Here is a 13,567-nt window from a genome sequence, read left to right as displayed (position 1 = left end):
TGCTGAACAGTCTGGATTTTTGATGCACTAAGGGCTGCATCATTGTTCTTGCATTTAGACTGTAGAATTGAGGGATGCAGGGTTGAAACTTGGCAGGATATGTGCAGTATCCAATATGTTTTACCAGTCTTTTGGGCTGGGAGGCATCAGCATCCAGATTTTCCCAGTGAAGCAGAAGTGGCTATGTTCACTTTCTATCGATTTTGCCTTGGGATGCAAAATTGCCAACTGGAGTTTTGCAGTGCACGTGCTCCAAGTTCCAGAATATATATGTGCACTAGGAGCAGCAAGGCTAATTCTCTCTGTAGGTATTTGAATTTGGGGGCTTGAGGCTGAAAATATGGCTGGATCTAGGTTTTTGTAACCCTCCTTCATTGGGATCAGGATTGTTTTGGTGCAATGCCTTTAGAATTGCTCTTTAGTTGGTTGGTATAATTTGGGAATTTGGGCCAAAGAATGGCAGGATTCAGACAGATCCAGCTTTTATCTTTTCCCAAAAAGATAATCAGAAAAGCACTTGGAATTGCTTTCAATCTACATTCATGTGGGAGAAATGAAAGGAACAGGTATTTTATACATGTGCAGTTCTATGGGTTAGAATAAAATGATTGTGTCACTGCTGCATTCAGAGTATGGATGGTGGAGTTTCTAAACAATGAGTACAAGCCTGATTGCACATGGCTAGAATAATTCTTAAGAGACTATAGACTAGGATCAGCACTTCAGAGCCAAACACCTTAGAACTGGATCTGAGCTTTGTTACTTGCCCTTGTCTCTAATGGATTGTAAGAAACTTTGGATCTATTCTATAGGCGTTGTTATACCGTACTAATTATTGTAGTCTCCTGCACAGACAAGATTTATCCTATTAGAGGGAGTTCCCTTGTGCCGGAGGAGCAAAGTTGTTACCAGAGTCTTCATCCTGGAGCTTTAGCTGATCTTTTAGATACCATGGAGCCTCTTTTAGACAAGGACTGAGACTTTGAACTTGATTTGACATTCTGTGGGAAGCCAGTGTAGAGAGTAGAGGACAGGTCTGAGGTACAACCTGTTGCCAATGTGGCTAAGGGGAAGTGCTGCAGTGTTCAATATTTCTTGACATTTCCTCAGTGCTGAAGGTTTCATGCCCAGATATATTGAATTGCTGTAATCCTGCTGAGAGGTGACCAAGGCTTGAATAACTGAGGCCAGTTCATTGTCCACCAGGATGGGACAGAGTCTCCTTGGTAACCAGAGATGATAGCAGCATCTGCAAGCAATGCTTTCTATGTGAAAGCGTAGTTTCAATGAGGCGTGTAAGAGTGATCCTAAACTACAGGCTGACTTGACCAATTGTGGGGGTGTACCTGCAACTAAAGAAGACTGCTTCATAGTTGCAAATCTTCAAAATTTCCTCTGACCACCAGCATCAGCTCTATCTTGCTCAGGTTCCGCTTCAGCCAGCTGTTCTTTACTGATGAGCTGATCGCATCCAAAAAAGATATACAGGTGAGTTGCATCATGCACGCATTTAACTTATGCGAATTCAAATATACGCACGTGGCAAAAAAAAAAAAAAAAAAAAAAAAGAAAAACAACAAGATACCTATAAATAGTGTGGGCGATTCCACCCACCATTCCACTCAATGAGCGTATGCCCCAGAGTGAGCGTGAGATGGTGAGCGTGAATCTGCTGTTCCCTCAGTTGGTCTCAGTTCCTGTGTGCCTCTCGTAGTGTGAGCATCTCGCCATGCTGAGTGTGATTTTAGTATTTAAAGATACGTATTTTTCATACAACATGGCCCCTAAATGCAAGTCAACTACTTCATCTGGTACTCAACCGAAGAAACAGTGATCTGTTCCAACGCTGGAGGAAAAACTGGCTGTGTTGGACTTATTGAGAGATGGCATGTCTGTCTCCAACTTGGCGCATAAATATGGCCGCAACGAATCTAGCATCTGTGCCATCAAGATTCGAGAGAGAGAAATTCGTCAAGCCATGGCATCAAGTGCTCCAATAACTGCTAAAGGGATGAGCCAGGTGCGTGATAAGACTTAAGTGAAGACTGAAAAGGCATTAAGCTTATGGCTGGAAGACATGAACTGTAAATGTGTGCCTATCAATGGCAACATGTTGCGAGAAAAGGCTCTTAGCCTCTACGCGCTGTTCAAACTTCCCGCCGAAGAGAGACAGCCTTCTGATGCGAAGGAATTCAAAGCCAGCCAAAGTTGGCTTAACAGTTTTAGGAACCACTTCAACCTCAAAAACATGCAGACTACTGATGAAGCTGCATCTGCCAATGAAGAATGATTTAATTTTTGAATACGATCTCTCTATGGAACGAAGCCTCAAAATGGCACGTAGTATTATGGACGATTTGAGACCGTATCGAGAAATGTTTGAGCAGCTCAAGAGACAACAGCGACAGTTGCCCATTACCATGTTTTTCAAGGAAAAACAACCAGCAGCAGATCAGCCTATATAATCAATTTCTCAAGCTGAACCACAGCCAACCACTTGGGTGACAGAAAGCGAGTCGTAGACCAAGCTCTCCTTCACCTCCGTCTCCTGGATCGACATCAAGCCCTGATGACCCCCTGTAATTGAAAATACAGTACTGTAAAATTATATTTTGCATATGTACTCTTTATTATATACTGTACATTACTGTATACATTATACATTTATACATATTACTGTACAGGGTTGTATAGACAAAACCATGTACAGTATACTGTACTTTATGGGCGATTTAAGGGATTTTCAAGGGTAATTTTGACTATATGCGATTTTAGCCATACGCGCTGACTTTAGAACCTAACCCTTGTGTAAGATGCGACTCCACTGTACTGGCATTAGAAAAGGTTCAGAAAAGGGCAATTAAAATTATTAGGGATTTGGAATGGGTCTCACATGAGAAGAGATTAAAGAGGCTAGGACTTTTCAGTTTGGAAAAGAGGAGACTAAGGGGGGGACATGATAGAGGTATATAAAATCATGTGTGGTGTGGAGAAAGTGAATAAGTTATTTACTTGTTCCTATAATAAGAACTAGGGGACCAAATGAAATTAATGGGCAGCAGGTTTAAAACAAATAAAAGGAAGTTCTTCACACAGCGCACACTCAGCTTGAGGAGGTTATGGATGCTAGGACTATAACAGGGGTTTAAAAGAGAACTGGATAAATTCATGGAGGTTAAGTCCATTAATAGCTATCAGCCAGGATGAGTAAGGAATGGTGTCCCTAGCCTCTGTTTGTCAGAGGGTGGAGATGGATGGCAGAAGAGAGATTACTTGATCATTACCTGTTAGGTTCATTCCCTCTGGGGCACCGGGATTGGCCACTGTCGATAGACAGGCTACTGGGCTGGATGGACTTTGGTCTGACCCAGTATGGCCGTTCTTATGTTAAGCACTGGGCCTTCTTGGTGACAGTGGTTTGTTTGTATGTGCTGAAGGATAGGTAGAGCTGTGGGATGTCTGCACACACTTTGGGAAATTTCAGATGTAGATCCAAATTATGTCACTCAGGACCAGGACTATTAAGACCCAATCATCTTTATGCAATCAAAATTCCCATTGAATTCTCTTGTAACTTAGCAGCTAATGGAAGTTTTGCCTGAGTGTGGAGATCTGTCACTGTACCTAGTTCTTTCACCCTATTTATTAATAAAAGAGCTCATGTTTCAAGAGGGCGAACAATAGGGTGCATCAATGTCTAATGTGCACTAGTGTCGTTTGACTTCAATGGGCTTTGGATGAGGCCCACAATAGCAGCTGCATTGCATGCCCAGTTTTGTACATCATGAGAGGGACAGAGAAATGCAAAATTTTGACCTGACCATTGTGTAATGACCCCACGTATGAGCAAGGTGCTGAGTCGCTGCTGCAGTGCATGCCCTAGGAAAGGCTTCCAATCCCTTCTGATGCTGCAGGACCAGGACTGCAGGAATTGCTGATGGAGGTAGCTGAGGCCCGAGTTACCTCCTTTGTCATTTCCCAAAGTTCAAAATTTTGAAACAGGTTTATATTTAATGAAAACTATTATGGCTAGATGGAACCCATATGGGGCAGGTAGGCTCAGCTTGTTGACAGCTAACTATTTTGAGGATCTCTGGACCCTAATGCCTGGCCGTGCAGCTGTCTCTGATGTAGGGTTCTACCCCAAAGACTTCTCCAATAGGTGATTCTTCAGCCCAGGGTTGATGTCAAGTGATTTGATTCCACCTCTTGGGTTTGGAAGCTGGTTCAAATGCCTGGTTTATTTGTGGTTAATACAAATCAGTCACTTGTGGTTATCAATGTCAAATAATTAAGGCTACGTTTATGGCATGGAAATCATGGATTCTGTGACTCTAGAGACTTCCCTGACATTCTCTGCTTCAGCCCCAGGGGCTGCAGGACTCTGGAGCCAACAGCTAGTGGGGCCCTGGCAGGGTTCCAGCAACAGGTGACAGCAGTGACAAAGTGAGACCCTGCAAAGTTCCAGTGACAGATGACAGATTCCTGAGGGGCCCTCCTCAGGGTTCCAGTGACAGGCGACAGCCTCATGTGGAGGTAGGGCAACGCCTTGGGTGAGCGGCTGGGGTATCCCGTTTTCTCTTTGAGAAATATGGTCATCCTGTCAATATCTTCATATCAGACTTGCTCGGTTCACAAGTAAGATGATGTTTTTTCTGTCTGTTCTACACACTCAACATGGGATCTGAAAATCAAGCTCAGTTCTCAATAACTACGATTCTGCAACTGAAATCTAGTTACGAATTCTGTTGATGATGCACATGCTAGAATAATATCCAGCGCACTCTAACCACACCCTGGCCTAAAATGAGTAAAATGACAAAAATATGATACTTCGCTTTTAAACACCCAAGGAGCTGACTTCTTGAGGGAGGAGGCAGGTGCCAATTTTGAAGTCTGAGTTTAGCTACATTTTGGCTCAGATTCAGCAAATCATTTAAGCCTGATCTTAAATATGTGCTTAAGTCTCATTCAATTAAGCATTTGCTTATGTGCTTTGCTGAATTGCACCTTGAAGATGACAGTGTAATGTGTGACACTATTAAAGTAAATCAGTTCATATTGATTATTAATGTAAATTCTGCTCTCATTAGGCCTGTGAAATTTCCATCCTTCTTGCATGATCTTTGAGGTATTTGGGGTTGAAAGATTCTATAAAAATGTACAGCCACTGAAGAGACATTTATGCTTGATACTGTTACAATGTGTAATATCTGTGCAAACAGATCTAAATTTGCTACAATCCACAACCAGTTTGTTAGAAAAGTGCCTGAGCACTGTTTGTATGCACAATCAAAACAAAAAACTTTTTAGTTTTTATTGATCATAATAAAAACTCGACGCCAAATTCACAATTTTATATATACACATTACCATAAATACAACATGAATTTTTCCTCAAACATTTTATCAAATTCTAATACAAAATTATCATTTCTGAATATTTTTCTGCTAAAACTTTCAAAACACAAATTTTATCCTGTACTGTACATTATTCTGGAAGCAAATCTTCTCCTAACTCTTCATCAGCAAACTCATCTTCATCCATTCTTTTTCTTGCTGCAGTTTTTGGTCTCTCTGTTTGTGGTCCAAGTGGATCTACATAGGAAGCATCTAGGATTCAAAAGAAAACAGTTGAAACGGTAAGTTTATGGAGATGGTATGATGTGATAAAGATCAATTAATTGCCAAAATCACGTTAACTATTCATGGTAAATCAGCCCAATGGCCTGTGATGGGATGGGATCTGAGTTACTACAGAGAATTCTTTCCTGGGTATCTGGCTGGTGAATCTTGCTCAGGGTTCAGCTGATCACCATATTTGGTGTCAGGAAAGAATTTTCCTCCAGGGCAGATTGGAAGAGGCCCTGGGGTTTTTTCACCTTCCTCTGCAGCATGGGGCACGGGTCACTTGCTGGAGGCTTCACTGCACCTTCCAGTCTTTAAACCATGATTTGAGGACTTCAATAGCTCAGACATAGATGAGAGGTTTATTGCAGGAGTGGGTGGGTGAGATTCTGTGGCCTGCATTGTGCAGGTCAGACTAGATGACCATAATGGTCCCTTCTGACCTTAATGTCTATGAGCTTGTATCAATCACACGAGACTAAAATCAAGAATTATGTGGAGCATGCTATAGCTGTGCATGATGCTTTACAAGACACGTGAGCGACACTGATTTCGTGCCCTGAAGAGTTTACCGCATTGGGATTTACTAGCTCAAACCATTATACCCACGTGCAGTGTCACTGAAGTCAATGAGATTCTGCATGGATGTAAGAGTATATGCAGGTTTGGGGTCTACATTACCCCATTACAGAACAGGAAGAGATAACACGGAGAGGAGGAAGAGAACAATAGTGGTCATGCATATGTTCTGGTGGCTAGAGTTTCCTTTTCAAAATTATTTCTATTGCTTTATTACAGGTATATAGTTAATATTCAAGACTTAGAGAAATAGGTTTTAGGAAGGGGCTTGGCAGAGGAGGAATGGTGGATGGGTTCAGTAAGAGAATTCCAGGCATTAATGAATTGCAATGGGATTTAGGTGCCTATCTCCCTTAGGGTCTTTTGAAAAGCTCCCCTTAATAAAATAAGAATGTGTGATTGTAAAAGTACAAAAAACGGCATAGGATTGCAGTGAGCAGATTCGGTAGTTGAAATCACTTTTTGAAATGGATATGTCCCTTTGACAACATACAAGCGCAAGTTAATGATTTAATGGTAGACCTGGGAGCAAAGAAGCTATAACTATTTTTCCATCCATGTTTCATGATAAATTCTTCCACAATTTGTGCACTTCAATATGATTTTTAGCAATTATTTTTCTCATTCCCTTTGTCTAGGCAAGATGGGGCAACTCAGAAGGTACCACAGTCTACTTGCCTATTTCTTTATTACCACTGCTTTCATAGGGCTCATTTGTTCCAGGCAGAGCCCTCAGCTTGGCACTTAGTCGTTCCCCTTTAGCACTACCGCCACTATCTGAAAAAAAAAAAAATTAGAAACTCCACAATAAAACACTGTCACATACTTCATGAAAGCAAGCTAGGCAACTGAAATTGGACTAATTTGCATAAAATAAGTTTTTTATATCTTACGCCATTATTTTCCTGATGCCCATCATATTGAATTTTAATCAGATTTCTAAGAATATGACCTCTGAGATCTGTGTATGTGTGACAAAATATACAGTGCCACTCATGCTGTGGGATAATTAAACTTTTATTTTACATCTTTTTAGCTTCAAATTCTAACATATTAAAACATCTATTAAAATTAAAGAAAAGTAATATTTGAGGGTTTAAATAGATTAAAACATGTGGTTCCTACAAACGATGCCTGTTTCATAATGCATACAAAAACATTTCAGACGTATATATATTAGTCTGACAGGTGGATCACACCATCAGTCCTAAATCCAGAAGACTTACTTTGCCTTTCATTAGAAATGCCTGTGTGGCATTGCTATTAGCATGGTAGTCAAGCACAGTTCATATAGACAATACATCTTGGCTCTGCATCTTGCTGTAAACATTCTATTCACAGCTCAGTTTGCAATGGGCCCCCAGGAATGCGACTGCTCTGATGGCTGCCTAGTATCCAGACACTGTCAGATTAACATTCTAGTGCCACAGCAGTATTTCAGACCCTCTAAACGGTAGATTCACAGGGCAGCCTTGAATCTTTTTCACAGTTTATCGGAAGCTTTCAATTTTGTCTGCTGGAACAATTTTGTGATTCAATATTTTGCTTCCAGGGGAAAATGCCCCTTGTTTTGGATTGGTGTATTTACAGAGCAGTTTATGCCATGCAGCCAAACATAAGTATACTTCTTTGCAACATGCAATAATGCTGTTGTTAGAAATGTTTCCAGCTGAAAGGGAACAGGCAACGGGTATGAAGTCAGGAGATGGCTACAAATTGTAATTCCGATATTTATTACATATGTTCTGTTCATAAATTGTTATTTTTACAAATATTTATTTTACTCTAATATGACTGCTGAGTGCAGCATGCTCAGCCATTCACAAGCCCTACAGGAGGACATTGCCTCTGCTCCAAGGAACATATAATCTAAGTCAGACAGAGAAAATGTAGTTTTGGTATAGGGTGAGGAGAAGGGATTATTATTTATCTATCTTTGGTGGATTATTATCGAAAGGCTTCATGGATGAAATGTATTTTAAGGAGGGATTTGAATAAACAGAAATCAGTTGGGAGAGAAGGGGCCTGATCCAAAGCTCAGTGAAGTCTCTTACTAACTACAACATGCTTTGGATAAGACTCAGGGCCCAGAAAGCGAGCAGCAAGCTAGAAGAAGTACGGAAGAAGGTGTGAAGATGAGAATCGGAGGATTAAAAAGGGTCTGCAGGGAGAACTAAGAGAGTAGGTAGGATCTGTGCACCTAGGTGTTACAATAATACAAATAATAATAAGGCCTTAGGACTCTGAAGACAGTAAGTTTGCACTTGATGAAAGTGACAGGAAAGGAAGGGATATGAAGAGGGATAGTGAAGGGATGTGAAGAGGGGAATCACATGGCTGGGAGTGCCAGAGAAGAAGACTATTAATGGTAGCAATTGTATAAATTTCATAGGTTCGTTTCAGAGAGGAGGAGGTTGCTGAAACCAAGATAAAGAAAATCAAGGTAGCATGTGAAAGGGTTCTGAGAGTTAGAAAGGAAGCACATAATTTAGAGATATTGCAAAGAAGCAGCAGCAGGGTTTGACATAAACAGAAAAGCAGGAGAAGAGCTGAACATAAACCAGAAATGCACAGACTATAAATAAACTGAAGACCTGAAGAAGAGCTCTGTGTTGCTCAAAAACTTGTCTCTTTCACCAGCAGAAGTTGGTCCAATGAAATATTACCCCATACACCTTGTCCCTCTCATAAATAAACCATCCACTGTACTTTTGCACCGTAAATTGAGCAATTTTAACTATGAGGCCTCTTGGACTGAATCCTAAGGTCCTTAAGTAGCTTTTACTTAGTCCTTTCTCAGGCAAAATTATCATGACATTAAGTTAATGGGACATGTGACAGAGTAGCTATGGATTTCCCTATTTTTATAATTTTTTTATTCAAACACAAGAAATCACTTCTTTCTGACAAAACAAAAACTAGCAGATTGAAAAAAAGATTTTCTGAAGTGAAATACAACATGCACTATGTGATTTGCTTTGTCTGCATATTTACTCTTTACACATAAAACAGCACCCACTGTATAAAATGAAAAGCTTTCAATTCTCAAAGCAAAATACAAGACTATAAAAAGAGTTCATTCTACTAACTAGCGAGACCTATCACTCTTTTATATCTGCCTTTAAATACTGATACACTTTTACCAAGTTATTTGCCTTTTTAACACCTAGCCTATTACCAAGTTTCAACCAAACCAATCTGAATTTGCTAAAGACATGCTCTGTTGATGCTGAGCTGGCTGGACAGAAGTGGAGGTATGTTAATAATTGATATAATTCTGAATCAACTGTCCTGTCGTCCATAGCTTTACTTCCATAACTAAGACGCTCACCTTCCAGACCGACAACCTCCCAATTTGCAATGACTCCACCTATTCTTCTTCCCCTCTGGGCTTTCTAGACATTTTTTCCCCTTTTGTTTCTTAATAGGCATAAAAAGACCCATTCTTGTGTTTTCATCACTTCCCTTTTAACTATTCAGAATAAAACTTTCACTCCCAGATTGAAATTAGAGCTTGATTTAAAAACTTTCAAATGAATGCTATATTTATATAAATACTTTAGAGTGACACACAAGTTCAGAAAAGGAACACTTACCAAAAACTCTGCTGGGTCGGGTTTTTTTCTGGAAGAAACTGAGTAAGACCTCTGCTAATAGGGTGCATATCCACGAGCAAAACATTTAAAAAAAATAAACAACAACCAAAACCAAACCCACAAGATGGAATAAGCCTGGCTGCAAAACCCGTAGAACACTTTTTTTGCATCTTCTATACAAGCAGTACAACACAAAACAGTGTTCACCTCTCATTGATTTTTTTCAATCTGAATATCATCATATTAAGTGAACTACCAGACTCAAACCAACCAACAAACCAATCCTATAAGTTTCTGCTCAAGCAAAACTCCCATATCCTTAAAAAGAAAAGGAGTACTTGTGGCACCTTAGAGACTAACACATTTATTTGAGCATAGGGGTTATGAACAGAGATTGAAATGAAAAGTCGCTCCTACTTATCACGAGGGTAATCTTTGCTTGTGGGAGGTGTTAAACCCTAATAAGGGATGCATGACTTGGCCGTCACTGGGTAGTAATTAATAAGCTTGCTGACTGAGAGCTTTATAATATGATTGATAAGTAGTGAAAACTTCTGTCATAAAATTTTACATTTTGCAGTTCTCTTCGCATATAAATCTTATATATTTTTTTACTCTCTCTAAATGTGTAATTTGGCCAACTCCATGGAACTTAATTTTGCAATGGAGACTGTAGGATCTTGGGATCCCACACTGGACAGAAGAATTTCAAAGGAGAAGCTGGCTTTTAAATCATTTTAGCACAAATGTGCATACTTTACAGAGGTGAAATTTCTAGTCTGTAGTCAACAGAAAATCTGATTTCCTTTAATATGCATTCCACACTTGTGGGTTTTGGAAATAACACCAAATTTCACCAAAAATGACAATGATTGTCTGCCTGTCTAGCCAAGGAAAAAAGGAAACAGCTGTAAAATTAAATAAAATTGTGTTATTAAAAATGCATCACCCTTGATTAAAGAATAATTTACACAGACCTTTTAACACTTCTGAGAAAAGTCTGCACCTATTTTCAGGGAAAAGACAGCTGCCAAAATGGGAGGAAAGAGATAGATCAGGCAAAGAAAGAGTCCAAAGAAACCAAAAGCAGGACAAGTTCACAAACCTATTATAACCACTGGGTTGACAGAAGGCATGTATAAAGAAATAAAAATAAAAAGATAATATGAAGACAAAGGATGACAATGAAAATTCTATGGAAGCAAGGAATTTCTGTAGAGGTTTTATCTGCTACTGTATAGATTCTGAGTTATAATAATTGTGTAATTGTTGGAAAGACTAAACAAGCACTTTCAGTAAAGATCCACTGCAAACATTTCTCAGACTGCAAATAAGTTCTACCTACCTTATTCTAGGAACAGTACAAATAGTAAGAAGAGCAATTTTATCATTTACTTTTAAAATAATAAAAGTTACTGCTCATAATGAAAACAATATTCTATGCCGTCACAAAATTTTAGTCAATTAACTTTATTTACTTAACAATGGCGCATATAGTGAAGAGTTGAACTAGCTCTTTGTGTCAGTGATTAACTTCCAGTGAAAGTAAAATGACTTTAATCTGCAAAGGAGCAATTTATCATTCTCTATTAAAAAGCCATTAGTACATCATCACTGTAATTAGTCGAGCAGGGCCATTCACACAGTATTGATTTTTGGTCCATCCAAAATGCCAATAGACCAATACGATATTAATTGAAGGAATGTTTTTCTTTGGTTTAAAGAACCAAAAAATAAGACCTCTAAAAGAATTTGAATACAAAAAGCAGGTTAAGATATTTTATAAATTTGATTTAAAATTATATTTAATCATGAAAAGCAAGTAAACTTGGAATTATGACTACACTCTCAATCTCCCTTTCTTCTCCTCTCAATCTGTGTGCATAATGGTTAATCGGATTTATACATGCATAGAAATGGATAATGCACTCCGAATCCTGGCATTTATTACTGGGCACAAAATCCTGTGCCAATCCTCCTGGGGCTTCCTAGCACAAATGGTCACACAAAAGAAAAAGAATTAACCTCTCATCTGCTAGTAGCTGCTAGGCTACTGACAGACTATTTGTCATTTTCAATTGTGAGGCTAACTCTAGAGGAAAGGTCAACAAAAAATCGGAGATGGTTATGGAAAAACCAATGCACCAATTACAATCACAGCAAAATAGATTTGGTGACCATTTATTCAATACTCAGGCAAAGTACTTTCCCCTGTGAAAACACTAGCACATCTAACCAATTTTTTAAATTAACATTTGATTGACATGACTAGTCTGTTAAATATGAAATCGGAGATTTCACTTGAGTTCATAAAATCACTAGAAAAGACAACTCATGGAAGGTGTAATCATGCTCACTCCGTAATATCGTAACACTCTGTTAAACAGAGAGATCTGATGACTGTATTCCTCTATGTCGCTCTACACAAGAGCTCACTGTTGTAATGATTGCTTTGTTTTTTATATTTACATGGCATGCATTTGTAAACCTGTTAAAACTTCCTAAATAAACAAAGCATTATAATAAATAAATCATATATGCTTTTATCTGACCTTTGCAATACACAAAACAAGGTGGATTAAGGGTAGAGTGGCAGCCTTAACTCTGATTTTCCTATTACAGTATTGTCGTAACTGTGTTGGTCACAGGATATTAGCGAGACAAGGTGGGTGAGTTAATATCTTTTACTGAACCAACTTCTTTGGTGAGAGAAACAAGCTTTTGAGCTTACACAGAAGAAGAGCTCTGTGTAAGTCTGAAAGTTTGTCTCTCTCTCTCTCCCCCCCCAACAGAAGTTGATTCAATAAAGATATTACCTAAAACACCTTGTGTCTCTGCTTTTCCTAGCTACTTATGTCATACGCTTAATGTAAAATTTAGCATAAATGTGCACATTTATTAATGGTTCACTCATACTTGCAACTGCACTTTAAAAAACTACTGTTGATTATTGTACATACAGATGGTGCAGATTGCTAGAAGGGAAAATTAAACTAAAAAGAATGAACATATAAAACAAATCCACTGGTAATTTTTATGTGGAAGAACGATTAGTACAGCAAAATCTTGTATACATAGTTCTACTTTGGAATACTTAAAGATTTTGGCACTGCTATATCCAGATGAAAAGGTTCTAATTTCTCTGCAAATGTTTTTGTACTTCTTAGTTGGCAGATTAGTTACATGTGTAACACCAACAGAACCCGGTTGTCGGCGGGCGGGGTACATACTTCCCCTAACTGAGAAAGTGTGTCCCAAGCTTCAGAGACTTCCTAGTTGAAATCCCGGATGAGCCCCCACTTGTTACACCAACAGACCCTGGTCGTCAGCGGGTGGGATCGAACTCGGGACCTCTGGAACTTGGTGCATGAGCCTCTACTACAGGGGTGGGCAAACTTTTTGGCCCAAGGGCCCCATCGGGGAATAGAAATTGTATGGCGGGCCATGAATGCTCACAAAATAAGGGTTGGGGTACAGGAGCGGGTGAGGGCTCTGGTTGGGGGTGCGGGCTCTGGGGTGGGGCTGGTGATGAGGAGTTTGGGGTATAGGAGGGTGCTCTGGGCTGGGACCGAGGGGCTCAGAGGGGGATCAGGGCTGGGGCAGAGGGTGGGGGCATGGGGAGAGGCTCAGGTGCAGGCTCGAGTGGCGCTTACCTCAAGCAGTTCCCGGAAGCAGCAGCATGTCCCTTTTCTGGCTCCTAAGCAGAGGCACGGCCAGGCGGCTCTGCACACTGTCCCATCCGCAGGCACCACCTCTGCAGCTCC

General features: G+C 39.8%; 1 protein-coding gene across 5 annotated transcripts in view; it reads right to left on the bottom strand.

Moving 5' to 3' along the window:
• Positions 1 to 5,303: 5,303 nt before the first annotated feature.
• Positions 5,304 to 13,567, bottom strand: part of IFT88 (intraflagellar transport 88) — an 88,179-nt gene continuing 79,915 nt past the window's right edge. For 4 of the 5 annotated variants that reach the window (XM_038409373.2, XM_043504275.1, XM_043504274.1 and 1 more), the window contains 2 exons: positions 6,886 to 6,984; positions 5,304 to 5,613 (listed from right to left, as the gene is read on the bottom strand). In XM_038409373.2, coding sequence (XP_038265301.1) covers positions 5,492 to 5,613; positions 6,886 to 6,984 — 221 coding nt within the window. In that variant the 3' untranslated portion in view covers positions 5,304 to 5,491. The remainder of the gene's footprint in view (positions 5,614 to 6,885; positions 6,985 to 13,567) is intronic. The other variant, XR_006277611.1, reaches the window with a different exon arrangement.

This window comes from Dermochelys coriacea, chromosome 1 (genome assembly GCF_009764565.3).
Source record: "Dermochelys coriacea isolate rDerCor1 chromosome 1, rDerCor1.pri.v4, whole genome shotgun sequence".
Taxonomy (NCBI): Eukaryota; Metazoa; Chordata; order Testudines; family Dermochelyidae; genus Dermochelys; species Dermochelys coriacea.
The sequence above is the reverse complement of the archived record's forward strand: the minus strand, read 5'-3'. Positions and strand labels throughout refer to the sequence as shown.